The sequence below is a fragment of the Kockovaella imperatae genome (assembly GCF_002102565.1).
Source record: "Kockovaella imperatae strain NRRL Y-17943 chromosome Unknown BD324scaffold_8, whole genome shotgun sequence".
NCBI lineage: Eukaryota > Fungi > Basidiomycota > Tremellomycetes > Tremellales > Cuniculitremaceae > Kockovaella > Kockovaella imperatae.
In genome coordinates, this window is record NW_019028948.1 from 13,596 (window position 1) to 28,872 (window position 15,277).

The 15,277-nt window shown below is 53.4% G+C and overlaps 8 protein-coding genes across 8 annotated transcripts; 2 read left to right on the forward strand and 6 right to left on the reverse strand.

The window, feature by feature from the left end:
• Positions 1-70: 70 nt before the first annotated feature.
• Positions 71-1,928, reverse strand: BD324DRAFT_627903 (membrane transporter). Its single transcript, XM_022016059.1, has 6 exons — positions 1,704-1,928; positions 1,347-1,666; positions 1,058-1,309; positions 689-1,022; positions 272-653; positions 71-230 (listed from the first exon to the last, which is right to left on the reverse strand). The coding sequence occupies exons 1-6, from the start codon at positions 1,893-1,895 to the stop codon at positions 100-102; spliced, it is 1,611 nt and encodes a 536-aa protein (XP_021870312.1). The 5' UTR covers positions 1,896-1,928; the 3' UTR covers positions 71-99.
• A 411-nt stretch (positions 1,929-2,339) lies between these two features.
• Positions 2,340-3,047, reverse strand: BD324DRAFT_627906 (Mss4-like protein). Its single transcript, XM_022016060.1, has 2 exons — positions 2,853-3,047; positions 2,340-2,799 (listed from the first exon to the last, which is right to left on the reverse strand). Exons 1-2 carry the CDS (start codon positions 3,015-3,017, stop codon positions 2,395-2,397), a joined length of 570 nt encoding a protein of 189 aa, XP_021870313.1. The 5' UTR covers positions 3,018-3,047; the 3' UTR covers positions 2,340-2,394.
• A 194-nt stretch (positions 3,048-3,241) lies between these two features.
• On the forward strand, positions 3,242-4,489 carry BD324DRAFT_627909 (chaperonin 10-like protein). Its single transcript, XM_022016061.1, has 3 exons — positions 3,242-3,537; positions 3,578-3,876; positions 3,916-4,489. The coding sequence occupies exons 1-3, from the start codon at positions 3,342-3,344 to the stop codon at positions 4,477-4,479; spliced, it is 1,059 nt and encodes a 352-aa protein (XP_021870314.1). The 5' UTR covers positions 3,242-3,341; the 3' UTR covers positions 4,480-4,489.
• Positions 4,490-5,820, reverse strand: BD324DRAFT_627910 (D-isomer specific 2-hydroxyacid dehydrogenase). Its single transcript, XM_022016062.1, has 2 exons — positions 5,347-5,820; positions 4,490-5,305 (listed from the first exon to the last, which is right to left on the reverse strand). Exons 1-2 carry the CDS (start codon positions 5,673-5,675, stop codon positions 4,591-4,593), a joined length of 1,044 nt encoding a protein of 347 aa, XP_021870315.1. The 5' UTR covers positions 5,676-5,820; the 3' UTR covers positions 4,490-4,590.
• A 194-nt stretch (positions 5,821-6,014) lies between these two features.
• Positions 6,015-8,476, reverse strand: BD324DRAFT_651455 (hypothetical protein; the record flags this gene model as incomplete). The annotated part of the gene is made up of 9 exons (XM_022018342.1): positions 6,015-6,047; positions 6,086-6,568; positions 6,612-6,827; positions 6,868-7,009; positions 7,059-7,127; positions 7,165-7,292; positions 7,333-7,434; positions 7,475-7,570; positions 7,607-8,476. 9 exons carry the CDS (start codon positions 8,474-8,476, stop codon positions 6,015-6,017), a joined length of 2,139 nt encoding a protein of 712 aa, XP_021870316.1.
• Positions 8,477-10,258: 1,782 nt separating this feature from the next.
• Positions 10,259-11,373, reverse strand: BD324DRAFT_601847 (RTA1 like protein-domain-containing protein; the record flags this gene model as incomplete). The annotated part of the gene is made up of 4 exons (XM_022013936.1): positions 10,259-10,725; positions 10,794-11,014; positions 11,055-11,136; positions 11,163-11,373. The coding sequence occupies 4 exons, from the start codon at positions 11,371-11,373 to the stop codon at positions 10,259-10,261; spliced, it is 981 nt and encodes a 326-aa protein (XP_021870317.1).
• A 746-nt stretch (positions 11,374-12,119) lies between these two features.
• Positions 12,120-13,174, forward strand: BD324DRAFT_580819 (hypothetical protein; the record flags this gene model as incomplete). The annotated part of the gene is made up of 6 exons (XM_022013466.1): positions 12,120-12,239; positions 12,261-12,311; positions 12,353-12,424; positions 12,464-12,734; positions 12,776-12,917; positions 12,958-13,174. Coding segments are annotated over 6 exons (873 nt in total), but the record flags the coding sequence as incomplete, so codon positions are not given.
• A 142-nt stretch (positions 13,175-13,316) lies between these two features.
• BD324DRAFT_480720 (DNA glycosylase) lies at positions 13,317-15,164 on the reverse strand. Its single transcript, XM_022012902.1, has 6 exons — positions 14,419-15,164; positions 14,337-14,379; positions 13,966-14,286; positions 13,904-13,917; positions 13,692-13,857; positions 13,317-13,610 (listed from the first exon to the last, which is right to left on the reverse strand). Exons 1-6 carry the CDS (start codon positions 14,853-14,855, stop codon positions 13,518-13,520), a joined length of 1,074 nt encoding a protein of 357 aa, XP_021870319.1. The 5' UTR covers positions 14,856-15,164; the 3' UTR covers positions 13,317-13,517.
• Between the last annotated feature and the right edge of the window lie 113 nt (positions 15,165-15,277).

Here is a 15,277-nt window from a genome sequence, read left to right on the forward strand (position 1 = left end):
GGCGGTGACACAAACAAGGACGGCACTTCGATTTTTAGAACCGCAGCTGGGAATCTAATGTATTTTTAGATCTTGATGACATTTTTCTATATATTACATTTATAGCGATGCTTTTCCCCGGGACTCGTATGGCAGAATCAACACCAGCAAGCCTGCGGCTATAAAGAGCCCACCACTGGTGTAGACTGGGGCACTCGTCTCGAGGTTGCCATACATAGCAATGATGGGAGCTCAAATGATTCAGTATTTGACCGAAACAAACCATCCTTACCCATGATTCCAAATACACGATTTGCTGTCGCTGTTAGAGCGTTTCCAGTCCCTCGATCTTTTGTTGGGAAGATCTCAGGGGTGTATGCGTACAGGACAGCGTACATCACATTGGAAAAGAATTGGTAGACACAATCCCAGGCGAGAAGAGCATTGCTGGTCTTTGCGGTCGTGCTGCCATAGATGAAGACACCGGTGAGGATGGTTGAAGCACATAGGGTGCCTTTTCGACCCAGCAGCTTCGTCTCCACCAGGGCCCCTCCAAGAATCGCGCCAGGAACGCCCAACACAGCGATGATACAGGCATTTCGGTATGTGATGTAGGTCGACCCATCGTCAAACTTGGCTCCTTTCGTTGCCAGAGTGTAAGGAACAAAGGCGTTCTGACATCAACATCCAAGATCTGCGCTTGACTTACGTAAAGCGGGAAGGCCAATCCGATGAACGCCCACACGACCATGATCGCACCTGTACTAAAGGAGAGACGGCTTGTGGCAAAGAGCGATCGTACATGGCTAAAGTTCACCTGTCGTAGCTTGCGCTTCAGAGCACCGCGAGCACTGTGGTCGATGGCAGACGTCGTTGGGGCCAAGGCTTCGCATGCTTTCAGCTCGGCAACAGACAGCGTTGAGATTGTCCCGTTCCTTCTCGCAACCTCGTGTACTATGCGGACTGCCTCGTCGTCTCTGCCCTTGCCCATCCAGTACTTCGGGGACTCGTATAGGGTGAAGACGCCAAAGCGAATGGCGAAGCTAGGTGTCAGCATCTTCCAAAGGCGAGCACCTACCCAAGAAGCGAGATCCCACCCATTGTTATGACAAAGTAGCGCCAGCCCATGTTCTCCGATCGTGTACAGTTTGCATTGGACTGTTGACAAGTATAATTACCCAGCAGACCCCAGGCAACCAATGAGGCAAGGAGTTGAGCGAAAGCCCAGAAGATCGACAGGATTGTGAGAAGGTATTGATGAGTCCCCGGGAGAAACTCGAGGAATATGGCGGAGTCAACAGGCAGATTGCCTCCGACTCCAAAACTCCACCTGATTCCATCAGCATAAGGTTTGAGTGCTGACTCACAAGGCCGCAAAGCATCCGGCGGCTGCCAAGTTGGGAGACGATGCAGCGAGCATGCCGAAAAGACCAGTCACACCCAAAGTGAGGTTGAAACCCCACCGTCTGCCAAAGATATCGCAACCGAATCCCCAGAACATGGCGCCGGCAAGCAGGCCAAAGTTCTGGGCCAACGTAAGAAGGGGCGGTCGTGCCACACGAAACTCATTGGCGAGGGGGGCGAGGATGAGGGACGTCACGATTGGCCACATGTTGTCCTGTGCCCATCCAAAGCCAATGACGATGAAAAGCTGCCATTGATATTTCCCCATGCCAATGTCTTGTATCTACCTGGTCAATATATTCCTGAAGATCACGACTGACTGCTCTGTTTAGGATTTTCGCTTTGGCGGCGTATACAGGCTCCACACCATCTATGGCAGCTTGATCATCGACGGCAGAGACAAGCACGTTGGGGTCTTGTGTCCTATCTGTTTCTTCGCGATTGAGCGCTGGTGCTAGCCAGCCTTTCTTGCTCGCATCTGAGCTCTGGATGTCCTTTTCGCCCTGTGACATGGTGAGGTATGGAGTCGATGTGGCTCAACGGTATATTTTCCCAGAAATAGATGCCAAGGACCGGTCACGCCACCGATTTTTCAAGGAATTCCTGCAAGAGGCTAGGCGACCGGACATGCCCGAGTCCTATGGCCGGTCAGGCAGACAGCGATTGGTGCCGGGTACGGCTGTCTTCATGCTCGCCGGTTCATTGGCACGTGAGTTACGCACCCGCCCTACACTATCCATGGGACTGGCCTTTGGACTGCCGTCAACAGTAGATGCTCTTGAGACTCTCGAAAGTACATTGTAGCCGTCAGCTGATCATCTATATTGCGCCAGAAGTACAGGAGATTGAGTTTCTTAAGATGATCCTCCGAAAAGGGATCAATTTGGTCTTAGCTGATCAACTGTATCTGTACCGTCACCGGAGAGCGTGAGACGTCCGAAAAGTGGCCGCATCTTCCTTTCCCAAGGCTTCTGAACGCCGAATACATACTCGCTGTCTATAAACTACATATCACTGCTTGTCAAAGTCGCCCATACCAATTTCTTGCCTGGCACCGGGAACTGCAGGAATCCAAGATGCCCTATGTTCGGTGAAGATCTCCCATTGGGGCTTCAGAATCGTATTGTGCAGCTCGTGATCATCGATTGGACCGCCTCGCATGAACCTGGTTCCGGGACCTACAGCTCCTTGTCGATACATGAGAGTACCACACAGCTTGCAGAACGCATTTGTCATCCTGCGATGCTTTGAAATGGTCTCAGATTGCGAAAAAAGCACGAGATGGTCTTCTCCTCGGACGAAGCGTGTATGAGAGTCGAGAGTCGTAAGGTTGGTCGCGAACACTGACGCCGACCAATTTCGGCAGTCGGAACAGTGACAGACAAATGTATTTACTAGACCTGGTGCCTTGATTGGCTGGACAAGAGTTTCAGCTCTGCGACACTCCTCCCGAGGCCGAGATAACTCACAAGAACCATTTGTATCGCACCACAAGAACAAGTGGCCGTGGCCTCGTCTGCGTTTGACCAACCATCCCTGGTCAGGCCTGAGAGAGGAAGCTCGGTTCCTGCTTTGGGCTGGACGGAAGTCATGTCTGCACAAGGATCAAGGGAGATGCCAGGAAGAGTGTACATGAAAGAACCATGTCGCGGACGATGCGGCCTATTTATGATGCGCCTTGACCAGGCACCATGATTTGCATGTAATTATTGATAATCGGCTCCATGCCCACGTGGTCATCAGGCCTCCACCTCCGCCCTTCGCTCCTTGCGTCCGTAAGCGCAATCCGGAAATAACGGACGTGCCCAAATATTTTGATGGAAAATTCTTTCCATGCATCACAGTCATAAAACCAAGAGTCGAAACTGCTTAATCATGCTGACGAAGGGCGGGCTATGCTCAGACCATGACGTGTCCACGGACAAGAGCCTACGAATCACATATAAAGATGTATATCCATGAGCTTAGCGGTCTTCTCAACATCCTGGCTAATTCGACCCACTAACTCATTCTCCGTCATCGCCATGCCTTCATTCACAGTCTTCAAAGGCAACAAGCAAGGCAAGCCTCAAAAGGCTACTACCGAGCGACCTGATAAGCTCGAAGGGGATCAAGTCATCGTCAGAGTCACAGCTTCTGGCTTGTGCGGGACAGGTGAGTTCTGAGCATGGTCGGCCTCTCTCATGCTCGCCAGATATCCATTACAAGACCCAAGACATGGCTTTGGGTCACGAAGGGGCCGGAGTTGTGGAAGCGGTTGGACCCAAGGTATCGGAGCTCAAAGTCGGCGACCGGGTCGGATGGGGTTATCAACATGGCTCCTGTGGACAATGCGAGCAATGTCTAACTGGCTGGGAGACCTTTTGTGCCAAGCGACAGATGTACGGCTACGCCAATCTCGATCAAGGCAGCTTTGCGACCAAGGGAGTCTGGAACGAAAGTTTTCTTTTCAAGATACCTGACGGCATCAGCGATACCGACGCAGCTCCATTAGTGAGTACATGAGTTTCAGTCGCCTCGCTCACCATTGAGCAATGCGGAGGTGCGACCGTCTTCAATGCTCTTCAAGGTGTGGTCCCCGGAGAGGTGGTTGGGATTATGGGTGTAGGCGGCCTCGGTCACCTGGCCATCCAATTCGCGTCGAAGATGGGCTGCAGGGTGGTCGTCTTGTCCAGCTCCGATCGTAAAAAGGAAGAAGCCACCAAGCTCGGAGCCCACGAGTTTGTCGCGACCAAAGATGTGGACGAGCTCAAAGTTTCTTACCCTATCAATCGACTCTTGGTCACTGCGTCTGCTCAGCCAAACTGGGCTCAGATCATACCCATTCTAGCGCCTCGGGCGAAGATCTTCCCTCTTTCAGTCGACTCTGGAGACTTCAAGATCCCTTACATGCCTTTGATTCTATCCGGCTTCACAGTGCAAGGATCTCTCGTCGCTGCTCGAGCGGTCCATAGGAGAATGCTAGATTTCGCAGCCCTGCATCACATCTCGCCAGTGACTGAAATCTTTCAAATGACAGAGGAAGGTGTCAACGAGGCTATTGACCGTCTGGAGAAGGGTGACATTACATATCGTGCCGTGTTAGTCAACAACTAGATCTTTATAGTATGCAATCATAGTATATGCTAGGGTATGCGATCCTCTTCAGCGAGGGTCTAGGTATCGTGTGCTCCGGGGCGAAATCGGATATCGGTGTGTAAGAGTCCACTACGTCGCGGGGACCATGAGATTCACAATGGCCTCCCCTCTCGACAGTCGCTCCAGGTTGGACCGAGTCTCCTTCCACATGTGTGTAATGGTTGGCTCGTAAGAGTAACCAGAATGCGGAGTCAGTACCACCTGAGACCGCCCTGCCTCGCCCCATTTGGTGGTACGCCACCTCGATCCCAGAGGCAAGGGTTCAAGATCATACACGTCCAAAGCGGCTCCTCGTATAGTACCATGATCTAAGGCATCCAAAAGTGCGTTCTCGTCGATCAACGGACCACGACTCGTGTTGATGATCATTCCGGTGGTCTTCATGAGCGCAAGATCCTCCGCACCCACGATGCCCCGAGTCCTCTCGGATAGGATACAGTGTAGAGACAAGACATCAGAGCTTCGGAAAAGTTCCTGCTTGCTGACGACCTGAATATCACCTACGCAGAGTCCGGCCTTCCGAGCCGCTTCGTCCGCCTTCTCCTGAGTGAGATTCTGCGACCATGCGATGATCTTCATGTCGAACCCGACCTTGCCAATACGTGCCGTGCCCAGGCCCAGTTTGCCAAGCCCCAGAATCCCCAACGTCGATCCGGGAAGCGAGAAATTGAGGGGCATCGCGCTCAACCAGGACCCGGTTGAGATGAGGGAGGCATCGCGAGAGATGTTACAAGCCAGGGCGAGGATCAACGCCCAGGTATGCTGGACCGTCGCTGCGATGTTGCTAGTGAAGGTGAGAGAATGTATGGACAGTCACAGGCCCACCTGTCATCCGACGGGGGAGATGTTCCTGCTACTGTAACGCCCATCTGTCGGCACGCCTCCAGATCTATCCCTAGATTCCTCATCCCCGTTGTCAGCAAGACCTTGAGCCTGGGAAGTTCTCTTATGACCCTAGAAGGCAGTGGGGTCCGCTCGTGCATGGTGCATATGACCTCAAAATCGCGCAGCCTGTGGATGAGCTCAGAGGGGTCCCGGGAGGGAAGGATTGTGTTGGGGAAGTGGGTGAAGCTAAGGGTGGAGTCGAGACCTCCAAGATATTGGCTAGCAAGGTCATTGTAGTCGTCGAGTATGGCTACGCGGATGCTCGACATTCTAACAATCGACAGTGCGTCATCAATGAGAGACTTAAAAGTCGAGCTTCACGACCACCGGCTGTTTGGACTCATCATGCGCCGGCTTGGCCTCTGCGGATTATTCACAAATTCATTTGTTTAACGGGCGAAAATGACGAGCGCCTCTCATTGACAGTCTCAGCTCTGAGCCGTGACAGCGCCCGGAGAAGACTACCTGGTAGGCCAATTTGCCGATGCTTCTGAGGATGCTACGGCTTGCGCCCACTCCTCCCGAATAACCTCTTAGATGTCGATAATCAACTGAAACTATCGACGCAGCCTCGCGAAATCTGGCAAGCTGGACCATTGCTGCAGGCTTTATACATACTCTGCCCCAAAGATTTGCTCCAACTAGACACGTCAGCTCCGTGATTTGGACTAAGACTCACCATTTCCGCCGGAAACGTACGGACGACATCGAGGATCTGACCATTGCGCCCGGGTCCGTAGCTCTGAATCTGGTTGTGCGGCTCATGCAGGGGCAGACGACCGGGAGGTTTGCTCTTTTCGTCTCGCTGACTCAGGGCAGCTTGGGGACCACCTGCTGAGTCGGGTCGCCCAGATGGCGATACGTGCCTGCCGAGTTGAACGAGCCTTCTTCGCCAGTCCTCGAGACCCGAATCGAGGGTCTGATGACTCGATTCGTAGGGTGAAGATTTAGAAGGTTTCTTTGCGCGCACTTCCGCCCGGCTCTGCAGGTGGAGGAGCCATGGCAGACTGTCGCGTAGAGACTGCTGAGGGACGAGATCTTGAACCTGCTGAAGGAGTTTGATGGCCGTATCTAGGTGGTGGATAGCAAGTGACGCCAACGGGTTCTCCGGCGATAGAATGGGAATCGTTGCCAGGCACATCGCAGCGGGGAAGATGCAGCTCTGCGGCGAGTCAGCTTGTATGAGATGATTTCTCTTGACTCACCCAAAAGTGCAACTGCCTCGTACTGCTTCGCGGGAACAAAGAATGGAGGTGATCCAGCATTGCAATAAGCATAACACAGCGTTCCACGACTGCAAGGTAGGCGTCACCGTACTCGGAGTGCAGAGGTTCGTGGGGATGAGTGTACAACGCATCGACAAAGTAGGGGCGGAGGAGGGTGAAGATTGCCAAGCAAGAGTTGAGCATAAGAGAGTGTTGCTGGAATGGGTCAATGTACGTAAACCGGGCTGAGACTCACCTTGAAAGCCAAACCCATATCCTTCCTCGACGTTGCCGGGGTGTAAGATGCTGCGGCGTCCGGTGTAGTGTGCCGCGAGACTTGTGCTTGGGCTGCCGGCCGGCACCGCAATTCATACGGAATACTCTCTTCGAACAAGCCACTGCTAGACGTGAGATGGCGTCAAAAAGCATCCAGGATCTGGCACTCACATCCTTTGCCAAAGGTCCACAATGGTGGGATATGGCTCGGGCCGGATGCGCAGATGCTCCTCCAGAACCCTGAGCAGAGTCAGGCTATATAGAGACTTGTACATACTTTCCCGCAAGAAGTACCAACTCGCAGCGTTTCAAATCATAAATTCCTTCGGGTGAGAAGAATTCTTCGGGGAATCGTGAATCAAACTGATTGAGTGATATCCCATTAGGTCGACTGAGCGCCCTTGACTGGGTCTGTCAGGCGCCAGTCATCGAGGGTGATGCTTACCGAGAAGACATCGCAAGAATAAATGTCCCAGAAGACCCTTCGACGTTGGTTGAGATCTGCAGCAGACATTTGCTCGTTGTGTGCGTCTCTATGTAGGCCCATCTTGAGCGTGTCAGCTTGCTTGGCGCGATGTATCGCTTACTGCCACCATGAGCCTCAGGGCCATGCCTCGCAACTGGTGAGACTGCTCGTTACCTCCAGAAATGTCGGAGTAGCCAAGAAAGGTCGTCATCAATGACTGCATGATCAGCAGGACCGCTTATCTGCGACTCACTAAGGTCTGCAAGCTGAGAATGCTGGTGCACGTGAAGAAGTTGCCCAACACTAGACATTGCTGCACGATGGAGAACGATTGTCGGGACTTGGCATCGTTCACTCTCTGTTCAGCCGACATGAGTCTACCGAGAGCAAAGACCATGTGAATGAGAGCGACCTTGTGAAAGGTAGTGTCGTCGTATCGGATTGCATCTGACATGATGCGCAGGTCAAATACCTCGTCAATAGCCGTGGCGAGCTCGGATCTGAGGAGAGGCGTCGAGGTGCCCGTGGCCACGAGGCTTTCAAAGTACGAGTCGGCAAAGACATCAACTTCGTCTCGATCTCCCAGCGCGTCCAAGGCATCGATGAGCTGCTGCTTCCGGGACGAGGGAGCCGGAGAACCGCCGGAGAGGATGCCGGCCGTGAGCGTCGAGAGGGAGAAGTCACTCCTGTCACTGCGGTCTGACACTGGCTTAGGTATTGATTCAGGCTGCGTCTTGTCCTTCTTCGTCAGCGACACTGGTCCAGCATCGCTCACGGTCGATGGCCATGGCAGCGGAGATGAGCCAAACCTAGAGGGACCAGAGGGAGGTGCCAGCTGGATACTGTCACGAGGGTGGCTGCGAGGAAGTTCTGCATGGTACTGAGGATGATAGGGTCCAGTGAGAGAGTCTCGAGGGCGTGAGGCGGAAGACTGGGTTGAGGGAGGGGCTCGAGTACTGGACGAGGCGGAGGGTGGGGAAAAGAGGGGTGGCTGGGGTCTTCCGGGTAGGATGGGTGGAGTAGATTGAGTTGAGAATGCATAGGGTGAACGATGATCATGGTATCTGGACGAGTGGGCATCTGGTGGAATGATGGGAGGTAGTGTAGGCGTGTTCCGTATCATGGGTGCCCGAGATGTGAGGGGTGGAGACGCGATAGGGGAAATGGGGGGGATGCCGGCGGTAAATTCCAATTCCCTGACCCGACGCGCGAGTCTTTCCCGATCTTCAAATCTATATATTTGAGTAAACCCGATGAGACTCTCCAAGATGGAGCTGAGCCTTGTGAACTCACAAGTCCTTGACTTTGGTTGGTGCTTCGTTTGGGCATAGATGCGCCAAGCCTCTTTTGACACATTGTGCACACGGGACTGGATGGAAGGACGATCAGCACGAGACCCGAATAACAATGGTGCCTGACGTACTCTGTCTGTCACATTTGATCTATTTGGTCTTTGGGTCAGTTTTGGCAATGGGGAGGATCTCTTGACCAAGAGAGGACTCGCCTTGAGATGGCGACAAGCTGATGTTGGAGAAGACCGTCAGCTCACTGTCCTCTAAAACGCTACGCGCTCTCGCTCTCGCTCTCTGCATCTTCCTGATGCTTTCCCCTCTTCCCCCACTCACTCGCACAGTTGATTGGGCGCCTCTTTCTCCTTGGCTCTGAGGTATCTCTTGAAGGGGGCTCATGTCCTGATGGCCCATCATCATACCGCACTGGAGGTGGTGGACCATGGAACAAGTCGGCCATGTTCAGAGACGACTGGATCTCCCAACCAGTCGCATTCGTCTGATCCACCAAAACCCTCCTGCTTGTTGGAAAGTGAATGAACAGAAAAAAAAATAAGAGAGAGAGAGAGATTGAAGGAAAAAAATGGGTCACCTAATCCCGATTTTCCCTCGCCCTCGCTCCTCGCCCGCCGCCCTTTCTTTCCAGAGCGAGAAGGGACGAGAAAGCGGAAAAAGGTCGAGTTGGGTGAGGTGAGAAAACAACACAAGAGAGGGAGGAGGAGGAGGAAGGGACGAGGAGGAGGAGGGGAAGCAGCCGCCCAGAGCGAGAGAGACAGAGGGAAGGATAGAAAAAAAGTGGCTTATAGGAAAAGCCGAGTCCCAATTTGATTTTTCTTCGCTGGGCCCGTATAGCCTCTTCGTCCTCTTATACAGATACAGTTTTTATGGGATCCTGAGTCACTGACCACCACCACCACCACCACCACCACCACCACCATCACACCACCAGCGCCCACTCCTTCCATCGGTAGTTAGCCAGCTAGCTTCGTCTGCCCGTGTAGCCCGTCATCCCGTGGTTGTTTGGAACATCGAATCCTCCGTGTCCCTGGGCAAACGAGTCATCCCCCCTGCTTCTTCTTAATTCCGTGCCGATATGGTAAACGAGTGCATGATGATCCACGGTTAAATAAATTCACTCGATGCTGCATATACACATATACACATAATAAATCATCCTCTCGATGACGTTCCCAACTTGTCCGCCGCCGAGGAGGTGGGATCCTCTGATTCACATGCTCAGAATAGCACCATCCGGTACTGCAGCCTGTTTTCCATACAGACAGTATAGGCTATATAGGCTATACGGGCCGTATATAATTCCACCTCCGGTTCGGTGCAGCGGTCAACAGATACCCGCTGCTGGTCTTGTAAAACGGAATCCCGTCTCTCCGATATCGGCGCAGCCGACGCTACGGGCTTTCTGAAAACTTTGTGCTCTCTCTCTCCCTCTCTCCGTCTCTGACTCTGCTCTCTTTTGGAGCGTTGGCGAGGTGGGAAACTCTGTCGTCGCGCACGGAGTATAGAGGATCGTCAAAGTTGTTGAACGATGGACCTCGTGCGTTGCTTCAGGTACGGTTCCGCCACCGAGCCTCGTCCGTCGACACATGCGTACGTTTCTATGCATTTCTCCAGCCCGATCTTCTGGGCAAAAGCCACCCTGGATGAGCAATGGCAAATGCAGCGTAGCACAGCACCATTGGAAATCCGTCCAACCAGGTGAAGAAAGCTTCGTGGGTGATCACATACCCTGTCCAGCCTTGTGCGAGCTCTATCGAACGATAAACGCCACGAATGTAGATCATCAGAGAGGCGAATGCGACTCCGCCAAGAAGAACCTTGACTCGTTGCAAATCTTTACGAGAGGAAGAGGTTGATTTTTCCCTGCTTTGAACGCCGTGCTCCGGATCTACCCGCAGAGTGACGGAATCGGCTACGTTGTCCGAATTGGCGTCTTCCTCGGGCTTGGTAGCCCGTGGTGTACGCTGCTTATAAGGTCGATTGGCAGCTACCCGGATGATGAAATCAGAGGCCAAGGCGACGAAAATAGTCATCGTTCCCAATTGAAAGAGGATTCCAGCCAGCACTGGAGTGGAAGGAAAAGAGATAGTTCAGACGTGGTGCCAAGCCAAGAGGATGGGATGTCACACTCACTGATGTGGGTCGCCTGGGTCGTGTCAGTTCCGGCTTCAGCCTGCACGGCCGCTTTGCCACCTCCGATAGCTTGAAGTATCAATGAAACCACGTCCGCAGTCACAAACACGGCCAGATACATCGTCGGCTTGAGTAAGGAGAATCTTGGTCCGAGTCGCTGGATACAGTAGCCCAGAGTCGCATAAGCCCAAGCAGAGAAGAAGGCTGGTCCTAGAATGAGCCTTCGATGGTGAGCTCGTGCTCTTCACATCGAACACCCACGTGCATATTTGCATGATGAACGGGTTCGAGTTTAACACGCTGTAATGGGACCATAGTCGCCCCGCCCATCCGACAATCTCGACTGGAGAATGGCGTCAACGACAAAACTCCAACTGTACTGGTACTCACGTATGCCGCCGGGGAGCAAGGTCACCGCTATGATCCAATACTTGTACTTGATGCCGAGTACCAGGTGTATCAAAGCCAGGAGGGAGAAAACCACCAGGTACGCCACTCCAGGTGCGAGAGACGGTGTGTACCCATAAGGGGATTGATACTCGAGAGCGTTTTTACGAGCTATCAGCTCCAAAACTGACATGATGGACTCTGAAATCCCTCGAGACTTGATGAACAAGATACATGAACTGCTCGGTCTACTTCATCTTATCTACATTGCCATACCTGCTGGACATGGATGCCCGACGCTCAACTCTACGCCGCTTCAACGTCAGCATTCGTGGTGAGAATTACGTCAGCGACGCGGGGAAAGCCAGTACTGGACCGCCGTGTCGGCGACCGCGGAGTGGTCTTACCTCCGTGTCGACCAGCGGTCAGCTGAGTATTGGGCGAGGGGCAGTATCTTGTCCTTCACTGTCGTCAAGCTGTGCTCGACTACACCAATTCAGCGAGCGATATGAAAGGTTTGCCTGATCTTTCGGCACACAGACATTCCTGCTCTCGGGTCGACCTGAAGATGATGGTTATTTCATGTGATCTGGTGTCTTTGCCGATGCCGCTCCGCAAACTGCAATGGCCACGGTGGCCATTCCCTCACCATTATAGCTATGAGGTACCTCGTGACCGCGAGCGTGACACTGTTGCCAAGCGACCAATGTTCCCTCGTGCCTGACTCTGGGCCCTTTTAGGCTGATGAGATGCCTTTGCGTTTGCCTGCCCACACCAAGCGCTCCGCGCACTCCATTGACTCACGTCATCGCACACGGCTGACTGCTGCTTGCCATTCGACTTGTTCGCTTTGAATCAGCAGGATGACAGTGATTCAAGTCGCGGTGGGTCCTAACGAAGGGATGCCTATGATCGATGAGCTGACTAATCGTCTAGGCTCGGCCCCAGTGGACTCGTCTGATCAGGTATCAAAACCTTCAAGGTCAGGAGCGCTATGGTGAACCCGTGGATCCTACAATGGACATTGGACTGGCGCTGGCCAACGCAGAGCCGATCATGGTCTAAGTTCTAGACATCAAGGCTCCCTGGGAGAACGGAAGGAGGCTCTCCGAGACGGAGCAGGTCCACAGGGTGAGTTTCGAGCACCGTTCGGCCTTTCGCTAAAAGTGTAGCTGCTCAGCCCCATTTCGGCTGAGATGTGCGGGCTGATTCGAGCCGTAGGTCTCAACTATGTCGATCACGCAGTGAGATCACATTGTCCACCGGCAACACTCATACTGTAGATCGAGCTCAAAGTACCCATCCCGACCGTCCCCACCCTGTTCTTCAAGCCGTCTCACGCGATCGCCCCTCCGAACACAGTCATCATCGTTCCTCCCGTGGCTCAAGACGAAGAACTGGATTTCGAGGTGGAGCTCGCAGTCATCATCGGCCGGGAGACAAAGGACGCCAAGGAGACAGATGCCATGGACCACGTACTTGGATACACGGTTGCCAATGATCTGACCGCAAGAAAGCATTGGCAGTCCTCGAGTCAGTGGGGGTTTTGCAAGGGTGAGTTCAAAGCGATGGAGTGAAGGGACTCACTCTCTCAGGCTTTGATGGGTTTTGTCCCCTTGGACCTTGCATCGTGGCTGCTCATGCAATGGATCCACATCAACTCTCGCTCACCACGCATGTGAACGGGGAGATTATGCAGAATGGTCTAACCAGCAGCATGATCTTCTCGATTTCAAAGTGAGACGACCGTATGGCAAGTAGGCTAAACATTTCTTAGGCTCGTGTCGTACCTCTCACAGGGGACCACTCTTCCTGCAGGTACAGTGATCATCACGGGCACTCCGCCGGGCATTGGAGACAGCCGATCGCCAAAGGTCTGGCTCCGACATGGAGATGTGGTAGAATGCGCCATCTCAGGTGGGATCGGAACCCTCATCAACACGATCGAGTACGGGTCGCCTGCGAAGATCAATAGGGGATCTGAGGGTAGTTGAGGGTGACCGAGGGGAGGGCATGCAGTGGTGCGTGAGACCAGCAACTCTGAAACAGACTTCAAGGCATTAGATCATTGAATAGCCGATCTACATACATATTATGCATTCATATCGTTATCTTAGGCATTAATTTCCCTGGAGCCATCAACCTCATCCAATATCTCCAACACCCGTTCTTCCTTGACCTGTAATGGCGCCTCGGACTCGACCAGATCTTCATTTTCTTCCTTCTTGACCACATCCCCTACCTGCTCTCCTTCGACAGTAGGCAGTATCTCCTCATACTTTATCTCCACCTTGGCCGTCCCACTCTCATCCTCTTCTTCCGTCGTAAAGGTGAAGCTCACTTCTTTTCGACCTTCAGCCTTGACATTCGAGACACGCGAGGGACACAGCTTGCGCTGTCCCAGGAGACACAGGTCACACCGAGGGCCCACTGGTAAACAAATGACCTGGTCGGTCATCAATACGGGCATGATTTTGCCCAGCAAAACCAGCTTGAATTCGCCCAACTCACCTGCCCGAATCCCACCAACATCGGATTGATCGGTTTATGGAGCTCACTTGGGAGCCATGATTGCAAATTTAGCCGGGTCTGCTCAGGATTCGTCGTCTGAGGCTTGTGCCATCGGAGCCGGTTGGTGATCCGATGGACGTGGACATCGACGCCAATACCAGCGTTACTTAGAGCTGTCAGTCCTTTGTCTCGGAAATAGCAGAACAACTTGCATATCCCAAGCACACTGAACAGAGTCAGTCACGCACACTTTTGTTGATGTTGATCGACTCACCTGTAATGCCAAAAAGGCCATCTTTGGTCCGACACCCTTCAACTCGCACAAACCCTCCAAGGTATTGGGTACGTCCCCCTGATCCTCTCCTTCTCTCTCCAGGAGCTTTCTCGCAGCATCCTGTATGTATTCCGTCTTTCGGCGCCAGAATCCGACCTTGTTGATGCAGGACTGAACGACGTCTTCCGGGGCTGCAGCCAGAGACTCGGCTGTCAATCCGCCCGGTAGTGTCTGATGAAGGTTGGTCACTGCCTGGGAGGTGATAGCGTCTTTCGTCTGGGAGGAGAGCATGAGGGAGATGAGGACGTGGAATCGGAGTGTCTGAATGGGCGGCAGCAGGGTAAGTAATGGCAGAGGGGGACAAGGCTGACCTTTGGCGAGACCTCGTTGGCGGTTCTCGGGCGTTCACATCCCCTTCCCTTGTCAGTATCACTGATAGCCGTGCGCTCTCACATATCATCCACTGGAGCGATGATGCCCTTTCTCATCCGTTCGATCAAACGGTACTGCTCTTCCCATTTTGGCGGAGCCGGGTGCGGCTTGTCTAGTGCGAGCAGGGGCATCGGCTTCTTGCTGGATGATTTCGGAGTGGGTGGTCGCTCGATACCAGAAGTCTCGGGAGTCATAGGCTCCAACTTGACTCGAGCCCGCTTCGATGACCGAGGGGTGGAGGGTGAAGAAGCATCGGCAGTGCTAGTGGAAGCCGTCTTCGCCGATGTGGGCGTCATGGGAGACTCTTTCTTGACTCGCTTCGGTGAAGATGATGATGATGCAAATGCATACTTGGACAGGTCAAGCGGTGTCTTGGAGGCTGGCGAGGTCGTACTGACTGATCGGGTCGATCGACGCAGAGTAGTGTAGGCGCTGCCGATCGCTGCATCTTGGGACATCCTGGGATGCGACAGAACGGGAGCGAGGTGTGTGCGACCAGAAACAGCTTGCAGAGTCCTGTAGACTTCCAGCGGCGCTCCAGGACGCAGGGCCGTCAGTTTTGCAAGCTATGTAGTGCTCCAAATGCTGTAATCAAAGGTCAAGGTCAACTTTTGAGGAATCTCGACCCGCCGGCCGGTCATTTGCCGGGACATCCTGGTCTGGTGCGAGGACAGGATTTGAGCTAGAATCTAGGTGTACGTGCGAGCACAACCAGGACACCCATGCATGACGCTCGTGCCCAAGCTGTCTTGCACAGTACACTTCCACTACATGGCTGCACTGACAATGCCAAAGACTCCAGGGCTCACCTTGCGGTATACTTTCCCACGGTCGCGGCGCCTCCTCAAAAAAGTTGAGTCCACCTGGCAGCTTCATGTCC